Source organism: Squalius cephalus (genome assembly GCF_949319135.1).
Source record: "Squalius cephalus genome assembly, chromosome: 14".
Taxonomy (NCBI): domain Eukaryota; kingdom Metazoa; phylum Chordata; class Actinopteri; order Cypriniformes; family Leuciscidae; genus Squalius; species Squalius cephalus.
The window spans coordinates 19,807,883-19,822,581 of NC_137135.1; the positions used below are offsets into that span (position 1 = coordinate 19,807,883).

At 37.1% G+C, this 14,699-nt stretch overlaps 1 protein-coding gene across 3 annotated transcripts; it reads left to right on the plus strand.

Annotated features, from left to right (window-relative positions):
* The first annotated feature begins 862 nt into the window (after nucleotides 1–862).
* fhl1a (four and a half LIM domains 1a) lies at nucleotides 863–13,035 on the plus strand. 3 transcript variants are annotated; one of them, XM_079893142.1, is made up of 6 exons: nucleotides 863–953; nucleotides 9,946–10,127; nucleotides 10,197–10,374; nucleotides 10,480–10,649; nucleotides 11,869–12,055; nucleotides 12,232–13,035. In XM_079893142.1, the coding sequence occupies exons 2-6, from the start codon at nucleotides 9,972–9,974 to the stop codon at nucleotides 12,384–12,386; spliced, it is 846 nt and encodes a 281-aa protein (XP_079749268.1). In that variant the 5' UTR covers nucleotides 863–953; nucleotides 9,946–9,971; the 3' UTR covers nucleotides 12,387–13,035. The 3 variants fall into 3 exon arrangements, with proteins under 3 accessions (XP_079749268.1, XP_079749269.1, XP_079749270.1); XM_079893143.1 differs by lacking the exon at nucleotides 863–953 and adding an exon at nucleotides 6,001–6,244 and having other exon boundaries at nucleotides 12,232–13,033; XM_079893144.1 differs by lacking the exon at nucleotides 863–953 and adding an exon at nucleotides 6,057–9,212 and having other exon boundaries at nucleotides 9,294–10,127; nucleotides 12,232–13,033.
* Nucleotides 13,036–14,699: the final 1,664 nt, after the last annotated feature.

Sequence of the window (14,699 nt, forward strand, 5' to 3'; positions counted from 1 at the left end):
GTCTTACGTCTTGTGCAGCGTCTCGCGCATGACAGTTCAGCCTTTAAAATAATGTAATTATGTAGTTGACTACATGCCTAAATAAAATTAAAAAACAGGCCACTAAGATGATTTGATAGCTTTCAGAGATGATGCAGTTTTTACTGCTGGAAGACCTTGACAACAGAACAACATTGTATGACACTATTGACATGTACAGTGTTGTGGAATTAACAGAGTGCACAAATATCATCACCTTTAAACAACCTCGAGCCTGTCATCGGTCCCTGGAGAGCCTCCAAAGACATCGGTGACATGGAGATCAGACGCTGTGAAGGGCCTGGCAGCCGCAGCAGGCACATTTATGCTTATTTATGTCCTGGCATCTGTGACGGAGCCAATGAATTCACTTCTGCCACAAAATCATTTTGTTTAGTAATTATTGCTAGGAAGATGGGGGTCAGTTGTTGTCACAAAGGCTATATCTCAGTAAGTTGCTTACATTTTGGGGAATTCGACCCTCCAAACATTTTTATAACAGCTTTTGAGTAAAGAAGTTGTTTAATAAAGTAAAGAAATAAACAATAAAACCACACTCAGATACATTCAATCATGTACTGTAGAGAATATGTTCTAAAGCATCTGAAATTACGCATTAGAAGTCTGAGCTATATCAAATGAAAGACTTCAAACATGTTCATATTTCTTCTGGACAGATGATTATTTATCACTACTCGCTTCAATATGTCTGCTTTCTCTGTAGGCTTTTATACACAGTTGGTTAAGCACAAAGAGTGAATTCCAGTCTGATGTCATTGTTGATATGAACTCAAAGTATTTGGATCATATCCTGATTTTTTTTTCCCACTCCCCCTTGTGGATCTTTTTAAGCCCAGTGATCCTGCAGACCAGGAGGAGACCATCTCTCATCACCACTGCAGACAGCTGCCATCCACTCTGCTCAGTGCATACTGGTAAGTGTGATCTAGGGATTACGATAGATAAATGCATATACCGCTTTTTGAGAGATTATTTAATAGAGATATTTAGTAAGTGATCATATGAAAGACTAAATTCACATGTAGAATTTTTCTCGTCACATTTCTTTTTTTATGAATGATGTGTTATAACATAGTATCTTATATTGTCTACTAAATCTATAAATCGTTTTGTTATGAGCATATGTGCAAGGGTCGACTTATGTTACTTATTATATCCAAATAATCTAAAGTTTAGCATTGTCCTTAATTAAACTTTTTCCATGAGCCACATGTATAATTGTACTTTTATACTGTAAAAATATTATCCAATTTGGGTAACGATGAGATGTTTAATGCAGCTTGTCCCATGTGGAGAGTTTTGAGAGCCAGGAATGCTAATGGAATTCTTATTGGGAACAAATTCCTTTAGAGACAGATAAGATCTTGCATACGGAAGAGGAAAATAAATACTGTTTTTCTGTCTATTTTGGTCAGAATTTTATTTCATCCAGTAGAAGATTATTTTATCCTTACAGGATTGTTATTTTCATTATAATATCATTAGGATATTTGAATATTGGTTATGATTAAATTAAATGACTTTTCTTTAAGTTTCTACAAATGTTTTTTTATTGTTTAATTATAGTTCACTGTAAAAATGTATATAATCAATAAGTTATGACTTAAGATGTTTTTTACATTGCTTTAACTCATCAAAATAAGCAATTTTCAACTTTTTTATGTTATACAAGATTCAACTCATTTTTTAGGGTTAGGGTTGACTTAAACATAAGTTGATCAAACTTAAAAATTTAAGGTAGCAACTTTTTTTACAGTGTAGTTTTTTCACTTGGAAACATTTCTAATTTATATGCTGTACAACTTGTCCACTGCATGCACATTATATCCTATGTTTTGTTTTTAACCTGAAAGCATCAGAGGTAAAGTACCTTTGCAGAATGTTAGTGTCATTAGAAATAATTCTGCCATATAAGGACAAAGACTTTTGGTTCTGGCACACCATATAATCAGTTACTGAAACACTTCAGCTGAACAGCCTCAGCCTCAACACATCTGCTGTGATCCACTGGGTGGCGTTTATGTGTCTAAAACAACATTTGTAAGCAGCACACAGCTTTGGAGGTCCTAATTAGGAAATGTGTTGCTTTGGAGAGTGTGTGACCTCATTCTGTCCACCGAGAGCGCAGTTGAGCCGCTACTGCTCTTCCTCGTCTCTCCGGTTGTGACTGGTGACAGTTCCACTGTGAACATACATGAAGCCTATGTATGTGATGCATTTTCAGATTTTTAAGGCCTAGGATTTACATTACAAGCTATTATATTAGGCCTATAGATTAGGGTTAGTAACAAGTAATCAGCATATTACTATTCTCTTGCGTACTTTTTTTTTTAATCAATTCAACTTATCAATTCTTATTGTCTCTTATAGTGCTTTCACATTTTCTTCAATATGCATGTTCATTTTTAATGTTATTTTTAAAAATCTGATTCTTTAAAACTTTACTTGGCTCTTTTGTTTAGATGTGCGGGTATGAACAGGTCATATTCTGGATAAAGTGTTTACATCACACAAAATGATGTTTAATGAGATGTAATGTATTTCAGCTGTCTTAAGACTGGAATACATTACAATATTTTTGTCGAGTAGAGAGGAGTCAAAGCTACTTGTCAGAGCCAATTTTTGGCAGTCGGACTGATTTTTCATCTTCAGACTATGATTTAATCCAGGATATCAGAAGTGTGATATTTAAAAAATATATATATTGTCTAGTGTATTCCAGCCTTTATTTATATTTTAGGAAACCATGGCAGTCAGGTTTAGGGGAGCGTAGGGCACAACCTAACACATTTTGGTTTTGGCTCAATTATTTAAAAAATAATTAAGATAGATTCATCTTTTTTTTTTTTTTTTTTTTACTCAAGCAACACATCTCTGCTACAAATGAACACTTCAAAGTTTTTTTTCTAGGACCTCCCATTTTTCGTACAGTTGCACTGAAAGTGACAGAAGTGCAAATGTTACAACTTACCCCATATGCAGGGTTAATTGTAACAGACATAGGGGTTAGTTGTAACACACATAATTCAGTACTATTTTATCTGTATAGTTTGATATTGTTTGTACATCTGTAGACAGATATCCATACATCCATCCCTCATCCAATCAATCATCCTTCTATTATGGATCAATATCATGGATAGAGATATGAAAGGGCTGCACAGTTTTGCAATAAATAAATAAATAAAATCATCAAATATTGTAATTGCTATTGAATTATATTTGTGTGTGGCACCTGCATGCATAAATATTATTATTAATAATAACAGTAAAAATAATAAAAATGAGCTCAAAATCACATTTTAAAGGATTCATTGCATAAAAAACAGGCTTTTTAATAAATAAACAAGTGATCAATGCATAGTTCACAAATGTGAAAAAATCATACTTTGACATTTAAATTCTAACATTGTTTGTGAAAGTCCAACAAAGTTAAATGTGGCAAAATAAATATATAAATAAATACTCAAACCTGAAAAGTTGTGTGGCTCCCTGTTTCATTATCATTGTACACTTGGCGGTAACCAAGTTGTAACACTGTGCTACAACTAACCACGCTGTATAAAAAAATATTTTAAGTCTAGCTAACAGTTGCTGATATTTTTCAAAATGGTGCTATGTTTAGACAGTGATTAAGGTAATATAAAGTTAGATTTGGTGACGTATGATGAATTTTTTTTTATTTTTAAAAAAATCTTATCAAAACTTTCCTCAAATCCTTCTGGCAACGAGAAAAAAAAGAGCGGAAACACAACCTGCTTGACCCTGACTTACTATGTAAAAGGTCCGTGTTACATTTAACCCCGCATTAGGTTGTGCCCCGCGCTCCCCTATACATTTACATGACACATAATCAGAATATGAGCAATTCTGCTGTTAATCAGAATTTTTATGCTCAGTAAACATGGTCAAATTCTATGCCGGTTAAAGGTCTGAGGTGGACTGTTTCACAACTCCTCATCACAGAGCCATGAATGTGGAAATCTCTGTCTATCTCAACATTCTCAATAACAATGGTTTCCTATGGTAACTCATAAGTTCACTGAGTGAGGTGGATGTCTTCTCCAGAACCGCAGGGTGAAGTGGAAAAACATTGTGACCTGAAACAGGGTTTTGGCTTGGACTTGTCTGTCAACAGTCAAAAATTGCATGAATTAACACGTAATAAGAATTGAAAATCTTCCAATGAGCTTTACTAAGGGCAGTGTATGTTGTTGGTCAATGAGATGGAAAACACTGGTATGCTGACCTTCACATCGCTGACCGCACACGTTGTCATGTTCCCTAAATGTGTGCGCTTGCACGGTCATCAGATGAGTCACTAGTCTGTTAATAGTATTTTGATAAATTGAGTGGATTTATCTTGGTAACTGTGAGGCTTTTAAGAAATATTCCTGGAAAATCTGAGAGCGGAGCTGCCCATTTAGGTTGCTTTTAATTCCTAATGGAATAGATTTGATAGATTACTGAATCCGAGTAAACTGAATAGCACAAGATCTCTGGTGGGAGATTAACTTAATTGCTTACATGTTTAGGAAAACTGGTCCATTCACTTTTATGAGCCATAATAGTGCTGTTGTTTTCCAGTCTACCACAGACTTCCAATTATAGCTCACATTCTTCAATGAATGGATCATAGTTGGTGCTTCAATCCAGATGACCAGAAGTCATGATTCTTGGATCAATCACACGTACATCGACTAGTAACTTAACTAGTACTATTCTTCAGATCGTAGGGCCTGCCAACAGTCTGCAGATTCCTGTGGCAGGCCTTCAGCTGTGATCTGCTCTCTAGCAGGGTTTAGATAAGAGATGAGAGGGGGTTGTGTTAGCGTATGATGCCAGGTTGTTTAAGCAGGGCTATTTCAGGCCTCCCACAAGGCAGGATCTTAGTAAAGGACAGGTGGATCTGTTTCCATTGTCAACTCTGACCACCAATGAGTCGTTTTTTTACAAATCCAGACACAAAAACACATTTTCTCTACACCATCATACATATTATAAAGTATAAAGTGGTGGTCCCACACAAAAAAAGTGCAGATGCCACTTTTTTCACGTCACATTTATAAATGTCTGGATGTAACATAAAACATCAAACCAAGTGGCATCGGCAAGAAAAACAATTCTAGTCACTTTTCTCAAAGATTACTACTTTTCTGAGATGTTTTAAGTGGAACAATGAAGTCTGTTGAAAAAAAAAATGCTTTAGTAATGTTGATGTTCCAGTTGAGATGTTTGTGGATGAGTTCAGACTGCTTCGGACTTCAGTCCTTTCATGGAAATCATAAGATCTTGTAGCCTTTGCTCAACTCTGCAAAATGAAGTGTCTGTAATCATTAGTATGTTTTTGTATTATGTCATACATATTCATGAGTTACTACAGGAATGTTGGCTGGATCCAAATTAAGCATAGTTTTCTTCATACATCACAACCAGCAAACCCCAGAACTTTCAGAAATAGGTTGATAAATGAGAACATACCATCTAGCTGAGATGGTCAAAAGTCCAAGTTTATTTTTGAGGGTCAAATTGAGAATCAAAGGCATCCGAGGACAGTGACTCTTTCGTGTGATAGGGTCATCAAGAAACTCTTGAAACGCAGCATTTGAGAAGCAATGAATCTTTTAATGTCCACTTTATCCCAGTTCTGTTTAAAAAGACAAGCCAATGCAATAGGAAGTTTACTTCACAACATAAGCACTAATAAACAAAGTTGTTGTTGGAGAACTCATTACGTTTAGCCTTCTGATTACTGCACTGGTCTTAAACCGATTTGTTTCAGAACGAGCACAAAAGCGCAAGATACACGCGATACAGATCCTGTGAAAACGCCTTTATTCTGCTCACTTATGTCACAAGCAAGGAATTCAGATGAATTCAGTTCCCTCTCTCTGGCTCCCTCCCCTTCACTTATCTTTTGCAGCATAACCTAACATGGAGAGGGCAGCTGATGCTTTGTCTGGGATTACTTGGTTTGTGATTTGGGAGGACAGGCCATGGGTGTGGTGGGCAACAGGGGGGCAGGGTGTAGGCTTTAAGGGGCAGCTGGGGTCGTATATAATGACAAATACCTAAAAGAGAAGAGTGGAGTTCCCCTGTAACTCTTTGGCTGTTTGGTTCTCTCCATCCATCCTTCCATCTCTTTCATTTCCTCAAGGCTTTCCTGAATATCCCAAAGCAGACATGACTTTCCACAGGCACTCAGGTAAAGATGCAGTGTGTGATGTTCAGCCAGTGATGAAAAACTTTTGGTGGACCGGCCTGTGGATTCTCCTCATTGCTTTTCTTATTATGGGACTTTTTGTTGCTGGATATGATTTATAGCTGAGCTCACAAAAGTATTCAGAAGTTTAGGTTAATTATGAATTTTTTTAACATTGATAATAATAATAAATGTTTCTTAAGCAGCTAATCCGCATATTACAATGATATCTGGATCATGCGACACTGAAGACTGGAGTAAAATCACAGGAATGAATTACATTTTAAAATATAGTAGAACAGAATGTATTTGATCAATAAATGCAGCCTTGGTGCGCATAAGAGACTTCACCAAGAACATTAAAAAATCTTAACGGTCATGTATATGTTTTGATCTGGCGGCATTAGTTTTGCATGGCTTTTGGAGTTTTCTGTAAAGTTTGCCTTATATTTCCAGTATAGATCAATATTAATCTTAAGACCCGTGCAAATCAGATAATACTAGCTAGCCCAGTATAACCCAATGTATCAAAGGGAAGTATTTCTTCATCTGTGTAGTTATGATGGTGAGCTCAGTGTACCACTGAACGTGATCTTACTCTAGACCACTTTAGTCAAGATAGTTAAACTAATTCGCTGATTTAAGTTAACAGAGCGGTACAGACATTCTTTTCTTATGACTTTTTTTTGACTACATTTGTTAGTGTCAAGTTTAGGTGCCTCAATCAATGTTTGCTTTAATGTGGACATGCTCTCTCTGGTTACTGTTGTCTGAATTTGATCTTGTGTTGACCTTTCAAAGCAGCATTTGCTCTTCGCTTTGGGACAAAGCGGTCCATTTGATAACACTCTGACAGAGCTAGCTAAAAATGAACAGCTGATGGACGGTATCCCAAAAGGCTTAGGGATTGAGCATACTGCTCAGGTCAGAAGGATGTTTCAGTTCACAGAAGCCACAACACTGCTAATGTATACATCTGAGGGGAGAATTCAGGAAAAGGACACTACTAAAAAGACTTAGACCCTAGATATATTTGGCTCTGGATTTTTCACAAATATAAATTTAGTTGGAAGTTTCACGTAGATTATTTTATCTCCTTGGTACACTAAAAACTGATTATTTCATTTAATGAATGTAACCATAGCCACAGCTATTTGCTTGAAGGCTAACAATATGATGTTGACAGAGACAAACCCCACTGGGAAGAATGAGTCAGTACTTCTAAAAATACTTGTTTTACTTGTCAACGTCCAGAAAATGCAGCTCTGGCTGGAAGTGTTAGTGGCCACATCTGTGGGGTGATTTGGCATTTGTCTTTTCAAGCGGACTTTCCTAAGTTGTTTGGTATGCGGTTGCTAGGCTGTGTTTACAACAGATGCTGAGGTGCAAACAAAACATTTATCCCAACACTATTTTATGGCCCAAGGGATAAAGCACATATCAATACAGGGCAGAAGGATATAGACATGTTGAATCTGATCTATGCTAAGTGCAACACTTTTTATGGCCTGTTATTGAAGAGCTGTCCACATGTCCTATTCATTATTCCAAGAGTATTTAGATGTACTGAAAACATAATAATCTGTAATCGGAAAAGAGGCTACTCGAGACCCATATCCATATACATAGAAGCCTTAAAGGGATAGTTCACCCAAAAATGAAAATTGCGTCAAGTTCAAGGGATGCTCTTTTGACGTAAATCAGTGCATACAGCCGTCTGCAGGAGGCTAGTTATTTTAGTTGATAAAGTTTTAAATATGGATATTTTTCTTACACAAATGCATCGCTTCACTTCAGAAGGCCTTTATTAACCCCCGGAGACGCATGGAGCACTTTAATCATGCATAGATGCGCTTTGATGGACTTCCAAAGACATGCAGCCATTCACTCCCATTACCAAGCTTGGAAGAGCCAGGGCATTTTTTAATATAACTCTTGATTGTATTCGTCTGGAAGAAGAATGTCATATACACCTAGGATGGCTTCAGGGTGAGTAAATCATGGACTAATTTTCATTTTTTGGGTGAACTATCCCTTTAAGTGCACCCTCAAATGAGTCCCACACAGATTCTTGTTATTATACTGGCCCCTTGTGGTGACTTGATGTATTGCATTGATCAGGAGACATGCATGTTCACTGGAACACTATACAAACATTATGAATGTTGAAGTTTTATATAACAAATATAAAACCCTGCTTTAGTATGGGTCAGTTCTCACCACAGGTTTGATTATGTGAGTAAAGTATGTGTGAAATAGTGGGGGACTGAGACCACAAAATTTGATCCATCCAGTTTATATAATTTTTCTACTAACAATGTCCAACACTAGACAATTGTCAAACTTGTCAGGTTTTTCTGAAAGTCATGCACATTTTCTTAGGTGGAAATGACACATTTCAAGCAATATTAGTAGTGTTGCAATAGTAAAGTAGAACACAGAACAGTACTGATGGACTGTCTGGTAGGCTGACAGTAAGTTCAGTTTTCACAATGTTAAACTAGAGATGGCGTTTGGTTATCAGACAAATGCCTCAAATTCTGGCAGAGAGATACTTAGTATACAAAATATAATATATGAATGGCTGGAGATGGAGGCTGACCTATGTAGGTCATAATAGCAATAAACTAGGAATTTAGATGAACAAATTGGTGATTAAATGATCATTCAAACTGTTTAGAAGAAAAGTAAAAAAAAAGGAGAATAGATTAAAAAAAAGTTTTGACCTTTTTAACTCTTATACATGAATGGTTCGCCAATCATTATTACATATTTGGGTCTTTAGCGACCTGGACCAATATCTATCACGGATGGATCTCCACCTGTTGCGATAATATAAAACTCTCCTGATATTAGAGTAATAATTACAGAAGAATAAAATAAAGCATGTTTTGGAGCTTGGAAGGGTTCAGTTTGAGCAGAAGTTTTAGGCTATACCATCATCACTGTTCTCGTCAGAGCTCATTTCCCAGTACATTCAGTATCTGGCTCATATTCGCAATCTCCCAGTACATTCAGTATCTGATTCTGGCTCATATTCGCAATCTCCCAGTACATTCAGTATCTGGCTCATATTCGCAATCTCCCAGTACATTCAGTATCTGGCTCATATTCGCAATCTCAAACATATTCTCAAAACTATAATTTTCAACATCTTCAAAATCAATATTTTGATCACTGACAGCTTCTTCACCAGATCCACCATCCAGTGACAATAATATTTGATTGCGTTCAGTACTTGCTCTGCAGTAAATCTCTGAGCCATTTCAAGTTTTGCTGATGATATTTCCTATTCTTTTGTTTTCGGCCTGCAGTAGCTATGAGTGAAACGTCACTTCATCATTGTGTATCAGACATTGACACCTTGTGGAATAAATGTGAATTGCACTTATTCAGTCATCAAAGATTCAATAATTGTTGTTCAGAAAAAAATCTTTACTTTATATTGTTACACACCTCAGGTCTTTTATATAATTATTGTAATATTGATGAACTGGTTGAAATATACTAAGAAGGTGGATGTCTAACTTTAAAAATGAATGAGGAGGGGGGTAGTGAATGATGTCCCGGGTCACTAAATACCGAGGTATGCTTTAAGGGTTCATCTGTTTTCGTTGTTTAAAATCCACATAGCACCATTCAAATTCAGTTCAAAAAACAGTTCAGTTTGGCAGTCATTTTTATAGTTTGTTTTGTCCCTGCAGGCCCTCGCAGCTATCTGAGCTCCACAATGACAGAGCGTTTTGACTGCTTCTACTGCAGAGACAACCTGCAGGGAAAGAAGTACGCCAACAAAGATGACAAGCACGTGTGTCTGCGCTGCTTCGACAAGCTCTGCGCCAACACTTGCGCTGAGTGTCGCAAACCTATAGGCGCTGATGCAAAGGTGGGGGTGAAATAAAGTCCTTTAAAGTGCATTTTACATTGTGCAGTGCTCACAGTGCTCTCTATCCAGGAGCTGAACCATAAGAACCGCCACTGGCACGAGGGCTGCTTCCGCTGTGCCAAGTGCTACAAGCCGCTGGCCAATGAGCCATTTGCTGCCAAGGACGATGGCAAGATCATGTGTGGGAAGTGTGGAGACCGTGACGGATCGCCTCGCTGCCAGGCCTGCTACAAAGTGGTTACGCCAGGTGTGTGTGTACAGTTGTAACAGCACATAACACCCTTTGTCGACACAAAATATCTCGGCCACACGTCTTGTAAATGATAGTCAAGTGTTTGTGTTGCACTTTTAGGATCTAAGAATGTGGAATACAAGCATAAAATCTGGCATGAAGAGTGTTTCACCTGCTTTGAGTGCAAGAAGCCTATCTGCAGCCAGAGCTTCCTGACCAAGGGTGATGATATGTACTGCACCTCCTGCCATGAGAAGAAGTTCGCCAAGCACTGTGTCCGGTGCAAAGAGGTCAGTTAGATCAAAATATATGATCGATGAGTTACGACAACGTGTTTTTAAATTGCTTTAACTCATTAAAATAAGCAATTTTCAACTCTTTTAAATGTTGTTCAAGATTCGACTCGTTTTTTTATGTCAGTTTAATGCAATTTAAGTAAAAATGATTTGAACATCCAAATTGATTGTTCTTAATTTAAGGCAGCAACTTTAGTGTCAAAAAGCTTCATAGATGGTACAGAAACATGACCTGAACTCTCTGTGTGCGGTTATTTAAGTGCTGTACAAAGTCCAGGCATAATGTACTACACAGTCATTATTACAAAATTAACCATGTGTGCTTATCAAACAAATGAATGAACACACTTAAGTTTGAGTCAGTAAGATTATGCTCACCAAGGCTGCATTTAATCAAAACATGCAGTAAAACCATACTGTTGTGAAATAGTATTACAATATTAAATAACAGTTTTCTATTTGTTTTATTCAAATTTATTCCTGTGATTGCAAAACTATATTTTCGGCAGCCATTTCTCCAGTGTCACATGGTCTTTCAGAAATCATTCAGGGTTCTTTGATGAAGAGAACAGCATTTATTTGAAATAACTTTTGTAACATTATAAATTACTTTATCACTTTTGATCAATTTCATGCAACCTTTCTGAATACAAGTATTAATTTCTTATAAAAACTTTTCAAAGGTAGTGCACATTGTACTACGTTACTTTAGTAAATAAAGTCAATGCAAAATTAATTGTTTTAGAAGAAATTGGTTGGATTCTTCATTAACTCACTCATAAAGACAGTCAGTTGCCGCCACCTGGTGTAATGATGCAACTGCAGTCACTGAAAAATCTCACACACTAAGGCCTTGTCCCAAATGACACCCTTCATGTGCACTTGCGGACTTCACAATGGCTGCCTCATGCACCAAGTCCAATCCCATTTGTCATTTTAGGTTTCAGTTTTGGTGACCGATATGCGCTTTATGCACTTTTGCCAAGCCCGCAAGCTCCACAGCAAACTTCTACTGGACAGTCAAAGCGGCATTTCGTCACGGTAGTGTGAAGTTGGTGGAAGATTGCGAGCACTTGGGGTTCCATTTGGGGCAGGGCCTAATTGCCTAATATATAATAATTTTGCCAATTAAATTAGAAGACCAGAAATAAGAGTTCTCCTATCAGGCATGTTCTTAATCCTCTGTTCTTTTGTCTAAACTCTTATGAATCAGGCCATTACCAGTGGTGGGATCACCTATCAGGACCAGCCATGGCACTCGGAGTGCTTTGTGTGTAACACGTGCAAGAAGCCACTGGCTGGAGCTCGTTTCACGGCCCATGAAGATCAGTTCTACTGTGTGGACTGCTATAAGGCTGATGTGGCCAAAAAGTGCTCTGGATGCCAGAATCCTATTACAGGTATAAATATGCAAATACACACGCATCTGTCCCAATATTAAATTATCATTCTTTTTTCCCCACAACTGCAGTAAACGCACACACTTTTAAATGTGTACAATATATTTATTCAGAAGAATAGAAAGCACACTAATAATTGCAATTTAAATGGAAAAAATTGTCTTTCTGCATCTCAGGGTTTGGCAGAGGGACCAATGTGGTGAACTACGAGAACAAATCCTGGCATGAATATTGCTTTAACTGCAAAAAATGCTCACTCTCCATGGCCCACAAGCGTTTTGTCATCAACGGAGAGGACATCTACTGCTCTGACTGTGCCAAAAAGCTGTGAGGGCTGATGGGATGTGATGAGGCTGATTAACAAAAGCAATTAGGATTGATTAAATAGATGTCAAACAAACAAAGCTTTGAGTGCTCAACTAAAGAGAAACCAGTGATGGTGTTTGTGCTGATAAATCACTGGAAGTTTGATAGCATTTTTATAAAGTTCTTGGAACAAATAGTGAGTGCTATGTGAAGGGCTTTTATTATGCAAAACATGTAACTGCAATCATAAATGTAATCGCTGGATTTGCAAACCTAACAGTGCATTTTATTAAGCTTCAGTTATTGCAAAGCTATGGTAAAACAGTGTGATGTCACAATAGGAATACAACATACCTACATTGCTGTAAGATTTAATGTGTTGAAATAATTCAGTAAATTCATTTTGCTTTGTGGAAAAAATGTTTTATTAACAACTGTAAGAAAAAAAAAAATCTAACAAATTAAAAAAAGAAACTGTAATGAACATTACATTTGAGATGTATTGAGCATGAAACAATAAATGACTCCAAAGAACATTTTCTTTTATCTTCCAAAACTTTATTTTAACAATTTATACTTTTTCCAGTACACTTTAGATATATTTACAAATATAATTTGTGGTCAGGGCTATTTCAAGACAAGAAACCGCTCAAATAAAAGCAGATCCTATTCATGACCCTGGTCGAGTAGAATGATTGTCATGGCCGAGGTAAGCTCACGTGACGCGTTAAGATATTAATATATGAAAATAAAATACAGCCCATTCTGCATCTAAGGCACCGTCCTATTCTACCCCTGTATTGAGTACAATTGACATTTAAAGAACAGTTTCAGTTCCGATGTATACAGCACAAAGGGCTCGAAAGGTCCTGTTAGTGGAAACAACATCTGCATTGGAGTGAATTCGTCTGAAAGTGGCTGTGCTAGCATATTACAAAAGCAAATGCAACTAACATGTACACGCATGCCTCAATGATCGCAACTTGAAGCAATTTTAGAAATTTAAAGAGTTAAGAGTACATATTAAAGGCCGAACCAAGGGGTCACAATGATATCAAACCCATTTCTGAATTGCACTGAACATGTACACGAGTCTCATGCCAAGCGTGTGTCACACAACCTCTGCAAACACTTTTCCACTGAAGTCTAAGAGCCTGAGTCAAAAAGCAATCTTATACAACAAAAGATTAAAAACAACAAAGTGGATGCATATAAAACAACAGAAGAAACATTAAGCACCCATTGAGGGACTACAGTATTCCTAAACACAGATGGAATGATACAAATAAGGAAATGTACTTCTGGATTGACCAGCTGTGGCCATTGAATGGTAAAAATAGTCGGTGAATAATATTTTAAAGGAAACTCCACAACAATTTACACAACTACAGTACACGAAGCCAACTGAACTCTTCAAGCATATAGAGACCAATCATTCATTACAACCGTCTGAACATTTAAATCAACAGTCGAAAGCTCAATGGTCGAATGCCAAATCCTTCAGGTAAAGTCTAGTGCATTCTACACTTAAACTTCCCTGAATCCTCCAGCTGCAAATGTAAATCATGCTCAACATCCCTGTTCAACCGCACAGCATCCTCGTAACTAAAAAGCCCTCTTGACTTTGCTTGCGCCCTCAGTCCACATTCCTTTTCCCTACTCGCGTCACTTTACAACTGTAACTTGCTGTGTACAGTTAGTTACACCAGGCCTGTGAGTGTGGAACAGCATTTCATCTTTTAGTATAGAGCTGTACCACACTATACGGTACACCAACCTACTGCCTAGTTCTTATTCACAACCACAAGTATGGCTAGACAGCCTAATACTGATTTACATAATACTTAGAAGAGTTTTAAATATATATTTATGCATTTTCAAAGAGAGAATCAAATTTAGTGTGGTTATTTACTCCATTAATGGATGGTGAGAAGTAAACGAACAGTAACTGTATACAAAAGAAAACATCAGGACTTGATAGCACAGTACAACCCTGAGGGGACTTTGGGAATTAGAGAACATTATATCATTCAAGTTTAGTTACTGAAACATGTTTCTTCAAACTCCAGGGAACAGACACCAGAAACATGCAAAAAGTGTGCAAGTTAGAGTTACAGTAATCCTCTGTTATATTATGCAATATCGTAGCGCAACGATTCAAGCAGACATCCAAAGTTATTGAGGGTGCACTTAAATTAGATATTTGATAACTAGTCATACTTATGTACATGTACAGGTTTATTTACCACAAAACAGGAACGTACAACATAAAAACCTCATTAAACAAAAGCCACAAGTGTTATGCCAGTCCGCATTGAGCTCCATCATCCTTCAATCG

Excerpts from the sequence above, each read along its gene's own strand:
- fhl1a (XM_079893143.1), top strand. The coding sequence starts at position 6,223 with ATGACTTTCCACAGGCACTCAG. Across the intron at positions 6,245-9,945 it reads GACTTTCCACAGGCACTCAG|GCCCTCGCAGCTATCTGAGC; the intron begins GTAAAGATGCAG and ends TTGTCCCTGCAG. Across the intron at positions 10,128-10,196 it reads CTATAGGCGCTGATGCAAAG|GAGCTGAACCATAAGAACCG; the intron begins GTGGGGGTGAAA and ends CTCTCTATCCAG.